Below are 12783 nucleotides of genomic sequence, written 5' to 3'. Positions count from 1 at the left end.
TTTCAACAACTTCAAGAAGGAAGTAAAGTGCCTTCAACTTGACCTGAACGTTTACAACTGGCGATGCAGATGGTCAAGGGGTAGGCTACATTCCCCTCGAAGCACATCCTCCTAAATCAAATAAATGATATATGACCAGATACCTGTTATATGGCCATTATAAAGTAGGCTACCTCGTTCCTCCCCCTAATCCATTTTACTGCAGTGGGTCAGACTGACATATGACGTCACATGTTGCTATTGTTTTTCCAGTTTTTCTCCAGTCTCACTGCACCTAAAGACATCAACATGCATCGAAAACAATCACATACAGTATAGGCCTAGTAAGTAGATCATATGAGAGTCATTCAATTACTTCATAATGTCATTAACATGTTTTAAATTTCCTATGTGTGGAAGTGACTTAAAAAGGGAGCTGACAACTGAAAAAAGCCTACTGTAGGCCTACATTAATACAAGTATTGTAAGCATGTAATATACAAATGAATTACACAAATGACAAGGTGGTTAAAATTCACGGAAGCGCCACAGATTATTGTCTAGATTAGATCTACAGTGGGTCCTCTGTTTCTTCTCAGGCCCATGTTAAAGTTTTCTCCCCCAAGGGCAATAGCATTATAGAGCAATGATATGTTTGACTGCCTTTCATCCAACACATTTTCTATTGTCACCAGTGCAATTAGCTTTTTTCCATTACATTGCATTTGGCAGACGCTTTTTACTAAAGCGACTTAAAATCGAGGACATAATTATAGCCAACATGACTAACAGATACAAAGTGCACAGAAAATATAGTACAGAACAGCAAGTGCAGATGCTAAGTAGTGTTAGTTTTTTAGTTGATTTTTTTATTATTATTATTACAAATTGTTTTTTTTCCACATCTCTCTACTTCAAAAAGTCAATGGATGTTTTCCCTGATAAATCAATCCACAATTTTAACATGCCTCATGCAGAAACCCCAGAAAAGGGAGGGAATTCCTTTCATTTCATTCATCATTTTAGGACAGACATAGATTGCCCTTGTATATTAATTTAATATCATTGGACAGTTCCGTAAAACAATGGCCTCGAAAGACAAAGGAAAAAGGTTAGATGAGGTCAGCACACTACCATCCAATCACATGACAACCGTAAGAGCATCTGGAGGAATGCTACAAAGGACTTTTATTAGCCTTTAAGGACATTGTTCAGTAGTCTCCAGTTGACCTGAGGGTGTCCAATATGCACTCATTGTGTTAAAATCACTCCACAATCAATGATGCACAAAAAATCAGTTATAATAATTTAATGTCAATAGTGCACAAACCAACTACGTGTGTACATGGAACTTCTCTGTGACCACATAATGTGTATCTGCATAATAGTGGACCTGCCCCCACATTTTTGCGGGGGTCTCGTCTGTCAGTCGGGCCCCTATAGGCGGGTCAGGCGGTCCCTCCTCGTCCATGGTTTAAAAGGAGGAGGGTGGGAGTGAGATGGGCTCACTATAGACCCAGGATGTCTATGGTGGCAGAGGAGACTTACTCAGGGAGCTGACAAGGCAAGGATCTCGTCCCTCATCCCCTTTCACTTCACTCACTCTCTCTCTCTTGTCTGCCGGGGCTGACACCCTCCGTCCTTCTCTACCTCCCTCGCTCCCTCCCTCGCTGCCTGGCTGCCGGGCTGCCGGGCTGTCTCACCTGTAGCCCTGCTCTTCAGCGGTCTCCACCACACACACACACAAAGGAGAACACCTGGAACTACCGCTCACCCCCCTCGGGCCGTTTGGAGGGGTCCACAGTAAGTCCGTCTCTCTCTCTCTCTCTCTCTCTCTCTCTCTCTCTATCTCTCTCTCTCTCTCTCTGAAGATGGTTATCTTTGATGCACAAACTGAATGGGTTTTGTCAGCTGAAAATTCTGACTGTTGTTAAGCGTCGTAGGCACCTGTCTTGACATGTTTAAATTGCCATATGTTAAAGAATTGTCTGTGATTGCACATGCCTAATTGAGAGTGAAGTGTTTTCATTTTCTTTTGATCTTTTAAATACAGTACATGATACATTTTGTGTAAATGTGGATATTTTATTACAGGGGCCTTGTCTTAACGGGATAAGATTGTTTGTCACATGCCTAGAAGTACTGTGGAATTGCAGTGACATTTAAGTGTGTTTGAATGCACTAAACTGACAAATCTGTGGGGATGTTGAAGTCACGTGGCCACTTCAATGTGCCATATGTAGAAACTTCATGCAGTAAATTGTGCAGTGTTAGTTCATCACTTACAGAGAGTTATTATGGCAAAATGCACCGTGTAGAGAGAGTGGAAAGACTTTTGTTTTGTTTTCATTGTTTTGCACTGCTTCACTGCAGAGGGAGAGATGATACCCTTGATAAACTGTATTAAACTACTGTATATTTAATGTGTACAGTGCACAACAAAATTACGTTTATTAATGCATTTTCTAAAGCTATCTAATGTAATGGTCTAAGTTAAAGTCAGTCTCCCCATAGAGAGGAAAGAGACTGTCATTTTGTTTTCTTTTCATTGTTCTTCCCTTCTCTTTTCATTTTCTTCTTCCCTTCTTCGCTGCAGAGGGAGAGATGATGCCCCATACTCTGACAGCCCTTGATTGTTTTCATTTTGTTTTCTTTTCATTGTTCTTCCCTTCTCTTTTCATTTTCTTCTTCCCTTCTTCGCTGCAGAGGGAGAGATGATGCCCCATACTCTGACAGCCCTTGATAAACTGTTTTAAACTAAATTCAAAATTCAATGTGTACAGTACACAACAAAATTATGTTTATTAATACTTTTTTTTTTTACTGCTATCTAATGTAATATTGAGTGGTCTAAGTTAAAGTCAGTCCGCAGAGAGGGGAAAGAGATGGTCATTTTGATTTCTTTTCATTGTTCTGCATGCACTTCTTCTCTCGGCTGCAGAGGGATAGATGATGATGATGCCCCACACTTTGAGTGCCCTCCTGCTGCTGGCAGGGCTTGGTGCCTTGGCTCAGGATTACTATGGCGACAGACAGGGTGTCAAGAGGACCAGGGGCAGATACCTGACTGGAAACACTGTGCAGACCCTCCCAGCTGGACAAGGTGAGACTTGCAAACACAATGGCCATGGCTTGCCAATAGCTCCAGGACATATGGGCTCCAATTTGTTTCACATTAAATTTGATTGTTTCTCTGTCCTGTTTTATGTAGGAATGTAGACATTGTATAGCGGTGTGGTTAGCTTGTTGAAACGACAACCACTGCAAACTATGATCAAACAGCGACAAGATGTTTAAATCCAGTATTTTAGAAAAGAAATTGAAGATTGTTATCAGCCCCTCAGTGTTGAGCTCCCCACTATGAGCTTGGCGAGGTGTTTTCTAATCTCTTGGCTTATCTGCACTCTTTCATGTCTTTGTCCTGAGGGGCTCCACTCATTCATTTTAACACACTTCATTTTAGCAGTCTTTTGGTGATGTATTTTGCAGTCGTATTTCTTAAGGAGTGATATATGTGGAAAAACATGGGGAGGAAACTTAATGTTGAACTGCCTGATTGCAAACAAAACTGTTTACACTAGTTGACTATAATGTGAATGCAGGGCCCTCAAATTTTCACCCGAGTTTATTTTTTTTTCCAACTGAGTTGAGGGTTTTTTTGGGGGGGTGGTTTACCAGAGCAATAACACATAGCTGCCCGCCAGAGGATGTGCGGTTTTGAACGCACATACAGTAACTAGCTGTGCCCAACACATCCAATTAGGCTATACTGTAGATCTGTGATACCTTTCCCATATGTTTGGAACAGTCTCCTGGACACTACATGCAGGAAAGCCTATGGAAATGTGGGATGCAGAAACAAATGAAAGTTGGGCTTCGTCAGGACATACGGTATTTTCAGAGTGAGAAATACAATCTGTGGACTGAGAGGGTGAGACCGAACCAGTGAGACTCACTCACAAAGAATGAGACTTGAGGACAGTGGTTTATGTGATGGCAACCCCATGCCAACAATACCCCTGAAATACAGTTGTAGCCTCTTACAGCAGATGGACCCGTCGACGGGTCTTTTCACTCTTTGCTGAAAACACTCAACTACATTATAACAACATCACTATGACAATGTAGTCTTAAAGGGACACTGTGCAGGAAATGGTCAAAAAGGGTACTGCAACTATGCTGCTCATTGAAACTGGGCTGCCTATTGCCAAATTTGATCTTTACATGAAAGTTTACTAAGTAATAAACAAATATTGTCTAGTATGGTCCAAGTACAGTCATTTTTGTAGCTAAAAATGGCTATTTTTGGAAATTCAAAATGGCGGACCATGGAGAAGATCCCCCTTTTCATGTATAAAAAGTGCAATTTTTCCAGCCATAATGAATACTTACAATTTGATGCTGGTGGTCAGTATTCATGAAAAATTTAACATTAGTGAATGGGCAGCATGAATTCTGGAAATAAACAACAAAAAATCTCACACAGTGTCCCTTTAAGTAATCGATTAAGACTTGGTCATTACCGTTATGGTGACAATAAGGGTTTACAGTGACAGAGGCTCTGCTTTAAGGGGTTAAATCTTGCAGTGTTCTGCTGCCAAGTAACAGGTCCTTCTCTAGCATTAGTGCTGCACTTGCCCATTATCCTGCAGTTACTGAATGACAGAAGATTCTTTGATCCGAGTCAAATCTCTAACTCATTTGAAAAGCCCTTGGCTTGTTGTGGTGTGGTGCGGCCCAATTACGACTCCAATTATGTGGCGTTAGTGTTTCACAGCAGCAGTGCTGTGTATAAAGGCTGAAGTGAAGTGAGGTTGAATGGATGATCATTTAAAAAAGGCTGTTGGGGTGCTGTGTCTTAGTGGGCTAAGGCACTGTCCCATAAAACCATGCAGGGACCTGGGGTCAATTCTGACCCAAGGTCATGTCCCGATCCTTCACAGTCTCTTTTCCTCACTCATTTCCTGTCACCATCTTCAACTTTCTCAATAATGGCAAAAACGCCCCAAAACAAATGTTTTTTTTTATCTCTCCCATTCTGTGGCTAGTGTCCTCAGGAGGAGCCATCGTGGATGAGGACTGCAGCGTAGAGCTAGCCTTCCTGTTGGACAGCTCTGAGAGCGCCAAAGAGAACCACGAAAAGGAGAAGCGCTTCGCCATCGACGTGGCCGAGAGGCTGCCCAGCATCAGGCTGCGCTCGGGCCGCAGGGTCAGCGGCAAGGTGGCCCTGCTCCAGTACAGCAGCCACGTGCTCATCGAGCAGACCTTCAACCAATGGCGCGGCTTTGAGAACTTCCGCACACGCGTTCAACCCATCATCTACATCGGCCACGGCACCTACACCACCTACGCCATCACCAACATGACCAAGATGTTCGAGGCCGAGTCCGGCCCCGCCGCCACCAAAATCGCCATCCTGCTCACCGACGGTGTCTCACACCCGCGCAATCCGGACATCTTCTCGGCCACGGCCGACGCCAAGAACCAGGGCATCAAGTTCTTCATGGTGGGCATCACAGGCACGGCCAACGAGCCCACCAACGTGGCCCAGCTACGCCTCCTGGCAAGCTCGCCAGCTTCCCGCTACCTTCACAACCTGCAGGACATCGACCTCATCGAGAAGGTCCTCACAGAGATTGTGAGTAAAGATTATTTGGTTCACAGTTTTTTTCCCATTTTTAGGTCTAAGCCAGTGAAGAGATGTAATACTTGCAAATGCTAAGGATTTAAAAAGCAGGCCTACTAAAAAGTGCCAAAGTATTAAGCACTTTGATAATAGCTTATAGAATTTAGAATTTAGAATTAATATAGCCAAAGAACTCAGGTAAAATTCCTCTGCAATTACTCAGGAATGTTTGCTAGACTCATTATTGTATTTTGTTACAAGGTGCAATGGAGTTTTGTTGACATTCCTTACAAGGGTTTGCAATTATAACACAAAACCTGCAGCGGGCCCATTGAGACTGTTTTTGCAGCAGAAAATACCTGCAATCCACGTGTGGAGGCTTTTCTTCCCTGACACTATTGTTTGCAGGATTTCTTCTCCTTAAGCTGTAAGCTCCATCTCTCCCCACCTGCCGTTTAAGGCAAGTAGACAAGCCATTGTTTGGTTTGTCTAAGCAAGGGTCTTCCTCACAGAATACCCCCTTTTTGTTTGTGTTTTTATTTTTTGAAATGCATGTGGCAGAACCGTGTTTTCATAACACAGCCTTTCAGTTTCTTTCAGAGAGAGGGCAAAGTGAAAACTATTAGCTCAGGACTTGACATGTCTATAGGATCACAGTCACATACCTCACAGATGCTTTACTGTGAAGACTTTGCATGCAAACATACTTGGATGGGGTGTTTACATGAATGTCTGGGGTACATTCCTAGATAAGAATTATGATCTACAGCATCACCATACAGTACATGTACAGTAGGACTGGGAATGAGAATAGTATTCAAATATATATGTTTGTAATGAATCATCTCAAAAAGTCAGGTATCTTTTGTATTTAAAAATCTATAAGTGAATCTATAAGTATAGGCCTATTTCTCATTTTCCTGTCATGAATGTCTCTTTTCATTTGTCTCCTTTTCCCACTAGGCTGATTTGGCTGAAGAGGGGGTATGTATTTTATCTTGAGCTTACTATGGTGTATTTGTATACAATTTCAATATTATACATTTAAACCATGTATCAATGCTTAATAAACATGCTATATGTATATAATGTCTAATAATGTCTAATATTCCCTCTTTAGTGTCCCGTGGCCCAGAGATGTTCTTGTGAGAAGGGAGAGAGGGGACCTGGTGGTCCTGCGGTATGTTGAAATTTCTTCATTTTAATGACTTATGTCCTTTCCAAAGAATCATCAAAGTCCCTCTTGTAGGAATCATTAGTGGATAGGTGATCTCTGCCCAGGGGCATGAGTTCTTTGAGGAATTTCAAAGAGGGGGGGCACTTGGCCAGGATCTGACATTTAGAGGTAAGTGCATACTTTGTGAAAGTCAGGATAATTGCTGTCTTTGTTGAGATCCCACCACCTCCCACCCAAGACCCCAACCTACACTGTCGCCCTGTAGAAGAATGCTGCTTCAGACACTTTAAATCTTCTTCCAGAACTGTATTTTTGCCTACTATATACAGTACAGACTAAATAGCGAGGGACATTTGCACACTTGACAATTCATCCCTATCTCCGCAGAACCTTCACGCCTCCTTGTCATTGGTCCAAGTGTTTCGCATTCACTGCCGGCAGAATACATCCCCCATGGAGACGCTATAGGGGGATCCAGTAAAGGTCTCCAATGCCTATAAAAGCTCTTTGTTCCCATCATAAATAACACCAATGCCTGCCACTCTCTCTCTCTCTCTCTCCTGAAAGAGAAGAGAGAGAAAAAGCGAGGAGGGTTAAAAACTGGCAAGGGAACGGTGTGTGTGTGTGTGTGTGTGTGTGTGTGTGTGTGTGTGTGTGTGTGTGTGTGTGTGTGTGTGTGTGTGTGTGTGTGTGTGTGTGTGTGTGTGTGTGTGTGTGTGTGTGTGTGTGTGTGTGTGTGTGTGTGTGTGTGTGTGTGTGTGTGATATGCCATTGCATAGCCATGGAGATTCTCTGCCCCCTAGTCAACATAAATGTTTGGTCAGCCAATGTCATTATTATTTTAGCAAAAGCATCAATTATCAATGTTCTAATTATAATTTAAATGTATGTTGTAGACACACTGTCTTTGTGGGTTTGACCTGTGTATTCGCAGAAAAAATGTTATTCTTAATGTTATAACCCACAAGTTGAAGGACCAGGAAGCGTGCTCAACAGCTTGTAGTCTAATTCTCTACATTGGGTACTTGACTTTGTCAGTGAATGAATTCTTTTTGAGATAACCCACAAGTTGACACTAAGATGATCCTGTGTTAACCCCTAAGGACTAGGCTTCATGATGGGTTTTGATGGTCATAGCCATCCCAGGTGTCACGGTCCAGTGACCTTTTGCCCCTGACCAGGCAGAAACTTGCCCAGTCATTGGTCCACTTTCTCCCTCTCCCTCCACACCCTGTCCACACCTCAACCTAAACGCAAACCTATACTTACCCAAGCAGCACACACCTGAACGCACACCTGGTCCTCAATCTTAACTTTCTCCACATTTTCCGTTTATTGTGGCCTTTCACAGAGAAAAATGACGAGGTGGGATGTCCCACTTTCACTGACACAAGTCTGCCGTGACTGCATGTCTTACTTCTGTCTCTCTGACCCATAATCACAAACCAGGCGTAGATATGACCTCATGAGAAGATATAAGGATGGGATAAAGCCCCCTCCCTCTCCCCATTCAATCTCCAAAAGACGATCATTTTGAGGACTTTTTCCGTCTGACACTAATCTTCTTTAAGTATGGCAGCAATATGCCTCAGAGAGAGATAGAAGTCATACCTGGGAATTGTGAGGTCAGGTAACATGCCTTTGTGTAGTTGTTCTGTCGACACATTACGAAGCAGTGAGGTAATGGTCCGCAACTGTCAGAGTTCACTTTTCAGGGCTGGACTGGGCATCTGGCATACAGGCCATTTTCCTTCCGACAGTCCTCAGGGGCCGATGCTGGTATTTCTTAGTTGTTTGTTTGTTTGGCTTTGTTTAACTTAGCCCAGTCCAGCCCTGCTCATCTTACGTTTTCACTCTCTTAGGTCTGCATGCCGCTTACTCCTCTGCTCTGCTCTCCTTTTACTTCCGCAGGGCAAGAAAGGTCGTCCAGGTGATGACGGCGCTCCCGGACTCAAAGGACAAAAGGTCACTAAATCCATCTCTATTACGGCTGTGAATCCATTCCTGTGTTTGTGGAATTTCAGTGCAGTGTTGTCCTTTATTGTTTCATGACACTGAACATGTGCGTGACACTGTGGTCAAAAAAAGGGTGACGCCTTTGGGCAGCTATAGTGGATACGTGTGCAGCCAGGAGGCTGCCCTGTCATTAAGGTGGACGTGAACGTGATAAATGACCTCCACTCTGCACGTGTGTCACTCACCGCTGACTATCTTTTTCCACTTTAGGGTGAGGGTGGCATTTCAGGACTTCCTGGTCGAGATGGGTCTGAGGTGAGAGTTCAACAGGCCTGCAGGGAAACACAGACACAGACACAGACACAGACACAGACACAAACACAAACACAAACACAGACACAGACACAGACACAGACACAGACACAGACAAAAACACAGACACAGACACAGACACAGACACAGACACAAACACTGACACAGACACAGACACAGACACAGACACAGACACAGACACAGACACAGACACAGACACAGACACAGACATAGACACAAACACTGACACAGACACAGACAAAAACACAGACACAGACACAGACACAGACACAGACACAAACACTGACACAGACACAAACACAGACACAGACACAGACACAGACACAGACACAAAACAAGTACAGCTATTTTTAACTGTATATTCTCTTGACCTAATTCTGAATTGTTGATCGATTTTGTGTCTTTCTCCATCTAGGGAAAACCCGGCTATAAAGGAGAGAAGGTACATGGAAACAGTGATCATTTTTGTCTGCCTTCTAAGTTCGTTAGGGTGTTAGTGTGGTTCAAGATTGGTACTTCATCTCAAATACGCTGCTTCTAAGTACCTAAAATTGTGAGTCGAATTGACTTTTCCAGTAAACCGTAACAGTAATCATTCTTTTTCTGCCTTCTAAGTTCGTTAGGGTGTTAGTGTGGTTCAAGATTACTACTTCATCTCAAATATGCTGCTTCTAAGTGCCTAAAATTGTGAGTCGAATTGGCTTTTCCAGGGAGAGCGGGGTGAATGTGGCACCCCTGGAATCAAAGGAGACAGAGTGAGTACTCGCTAACAGACACAGATTGATTTTATTCATGTTTGCATCAAACGCTTCAGCAGCATTTTTAAATTCTGTCGATATAAATGTGATTACAGGGACCTGAGGGGCCTGTTGGCACAAGAGGATCCCGGGGACTACAGGTGCGTGTACAAGCGCCAAGGACATGATCAACTCCTATTGCCATGCTAATCCACTGCATAAAACGACCCTGTAGACATAATGTGATTTAAGAGGCAGATAGAATAGCTTGTGCCATAGGTTAGAATGATCTACAGTTCTACACAGACACATGCTGTGTTGTTTAAAGGTGCACTGTGTAATATTTTTAGCAGTTTATTTCCAGAATTCATGCAGCCCGTTCACAAATGTTGCCGTTTTCATGAATACTTAACCACCATCACCATCAAATTCCAAGTATTTATAAAGACTGGGAAAATGCATGATATACATGAAAAGGTGGATCCTCTCCTTTTCTGCCATTTTTAATTTCCAGAAATGGACATTTTTAGTTGCAAAACTTACTGTAAATAAGAGTAATATTACTTTATTATTTAGTAAATATTCATGAAAAAAAAATCAAATTTGGCAATAGGCAGCATAGTTTCAATGAGCAGCATACCTGCCAAACCTGCTCTGGCCATCATCCGACCTACACAGTGCACCTTTAAGGTAGTAAGCCTTGTGTGCTGTGGATCTCTCTGCAATAAGGCTGATCTGTGTCTCACCCCGTGCAGGGTTTACCAGGGCCACAGGGGGACCTCGGACCTGAGGGCACACAGGGCAGGAAGGTTTGTGGTTTTTGTTTTCCATGTACTTTTTAATCCTTATTATCCCACACCATTGGTAATAACACCTTGTGCACACACACACACACACACACACACACACACACACACACACACACACACACACACACACACACACACACACAGACGCGCGCGCGCACACACACACACACACGTACGCACACACACACACACATACACGCACACATACACACACATGTACACATGCACGCACATGTAGACACACACACAGACGCGCGCGCGCGCGCACACACACACACACACACACACACACACACACACACACACACACACACACACACACACACACACACACACACACACACACACACACACACACATAACTACATGCTCCCTCTCTACTTCCGATGCTCGGCAGAGGAAGCTCAGGGGCACTGCTGTGGTTGCAGGGACATTTACAGTCTTGCCGTAATGGGCACCTTTACAATGCACTTGGCCCTGTGCCAATGACGATTCCCCCATCAGGAACTGCAGAGCTCTACAAAGTCAAATGTGCTGCCGTGCCGTACCTAGAAAAGTCTACCACTGGTGTCTTCCCCTTAGGCAAACGGGTCCCCTTACTCTGTGTACGGATGCGTTTTAGAAAAAGAGCCTACAGCCACCTCATCTTTATTGGGTGTCACAGAAGATTGCCTGCCGTTTTTTTCTTTCTTTCTTGTTTTGCTTTGGTAGAAAACATGTGCTCACAAGCAGACGAATAGGAGTAATCCTTCTACTATATGACTGAATGCAGGTGTTCTGAAGACAAATAATAAGGAAAATATACAATGGGCAGAGAACGAGACAAGACTACTCTGGAAATTAGTAAATGTCACCCAGGGATCTGTTGCCTGTCCTACTTTGAGAGAGAAGGAGCCTGTACAGTAAATCTCTTTCGGAAGAAAATTAAGTAGCGGAGGTCGTCTGTTTATCCAGCTATTTCTCAGCCGCGGGTTCTACACTACACTACACTCCCTCCCACAGACCCCTCTGTGCTGTTGTCAGGCATGCTAAAACTGGAATTCGGCTCAGACAACAGAGGCAACAGTGGGAGCTCCAAGGCAGGGCCAGTTCTAGTCACTTTGGTGCCATAGGAGAGCACCCCCTTTCCTTTTTGTGCATTTACAGTAGATATTTGGAATTTGTAAACATAGCTTTGTACATTTGATCGAGCACGGCTGATCTAGTACCTATACATTGTGAGTGGCCATGAATAATCGTTGTCAATGTAAAGTTTAATGTTTTATTTCACTTGATGTTCTCACTTTGCGGGACATTCAGGCATTCCTGGCACCCCCTCAGACATTTGGCGCCCTAGGCAACCGCCTTGTCTGCTTATGCCTAATGTCTGCCCTGCTCCCAGGATATCGGCCCAGAGCCCGCTTTAGGATAGGAGACAGGAGTGTTAGCATTCTCCCCCCAGGGCCTGAAAACTGAGACTTGCTGGATTTTTTTTTTGAGACAGGGATTGGCATTTAGTTGTTATTTTAGGGTGTTTATGCTGCTTCACCGTGGTCAGATCTTTTTTGCGTTTAGTGCTGAGATGTCAGGGTGTGACTGTGACATGGCATGTTCAATGACTTTTGTGTTTTGGTCTAGGTTTAAGCTTTGACTGTATGTCATAGGAGAATGTAATGTTTTTACGCTTCTGTTTGAAGGGAAAAAAGGGTAGTTTGTGCTCCAATACATATACATACAGACTTCAGAGATTATGTTACTTGTGAATTAGATCTGGAATCTCCCAGGAAAAAAAACATTTACTCTATCTTGCATGGCCCTAGATCTCAGTTGAACAGGGTTCCCATGGGTCATGGAATTTCTGGAATATCATGGAATTTCATAAAAGTTTTTCCAGTCATGGAAAGTCATGGCATTTTACCATTTTGCATGCACAGGCGGCATGGAATATCATGGAATTTTCTTAACAGTTGTGTAGAAGCAAAATCATTTTTGTTTGGTGTATAACATTGTTTCCTACTGGTTATACTAGAACTCTTCGCCAGAGACGGCTTGATTTCACGCTGTAATGTGCAACATTCTAGAATGCCATGAGCCCACCTAAGTCTGGCGATGGCTCTGCGTTGGCTTTAGGGGTGAAGACAATCTTTTGTTTAATGTCCTTTCTTTTTACGGAAGTGGTCATGGAAA

General features: G+C 43.4%; 1 protein-coding gene across 1 annotated transcript in view; it reads left to right on the top strand.

Annotated features, from left to right (window-relative positions):
* Positions 1–2934: 2934 nt before the first annotated feature.
* Positions 2935–12783, top strand: part of col28a2a (collagen, type XXVIII, alpha 2a) — a 30276-nt gene continuing 20427 nt past the window's right edge. The window contains exons 1-10 of the mRNA XM_063214605.1: positions 2935–3082; positions 5028–5617; positions 6569–6589; positions 6726–6785; positions 8694–8747; positions 9009–9053; positions 9487–9513; positions 9782–9826; positions 9925–9969; positions 10564–10617. Coding sequence (XP_063070675.1) covers positions 2935–3082; positions 5028–5617; positions 6569–6589; positions 6726–6785; positions 8694–8747; positions 9009–9053; positions 9487–9513; positions 9782–9826; positions 9925–9969; positions 10564–10617 — 1089 coding nt within the window. The remainder of the gene's footprint in view (positions 3083–5027; positions 5618–6568; positions 6590–6725; positions 6786–8693; positions 8748–9008; positions 9054–9486; positions 9514–9781; positions 9827–9924; positions 9970–10563; positions 10618–12783) is intronic.

The sequence above is a fragment of the Engraulis encrasicolus genome, chromosome 13 (assembly GCF_034702125.1).
Source record: "Engraulis encrasicolus isolate BLACKSEA-1 chromosome 13, IST_EnEncr_1.0, whole genome shotgun sequence".
NCBI lineage: Eukaryota > Metazoa > Chordata > Actinopteri > Clupeiformes > Engraulidae > Engraulis > Engraulis encrasicolus.
The sequence above is the reverse complement of the archived record's forward strand: the minus strand, read 5'-3'. Positions and strand labels throughout refer to the sequence as shown.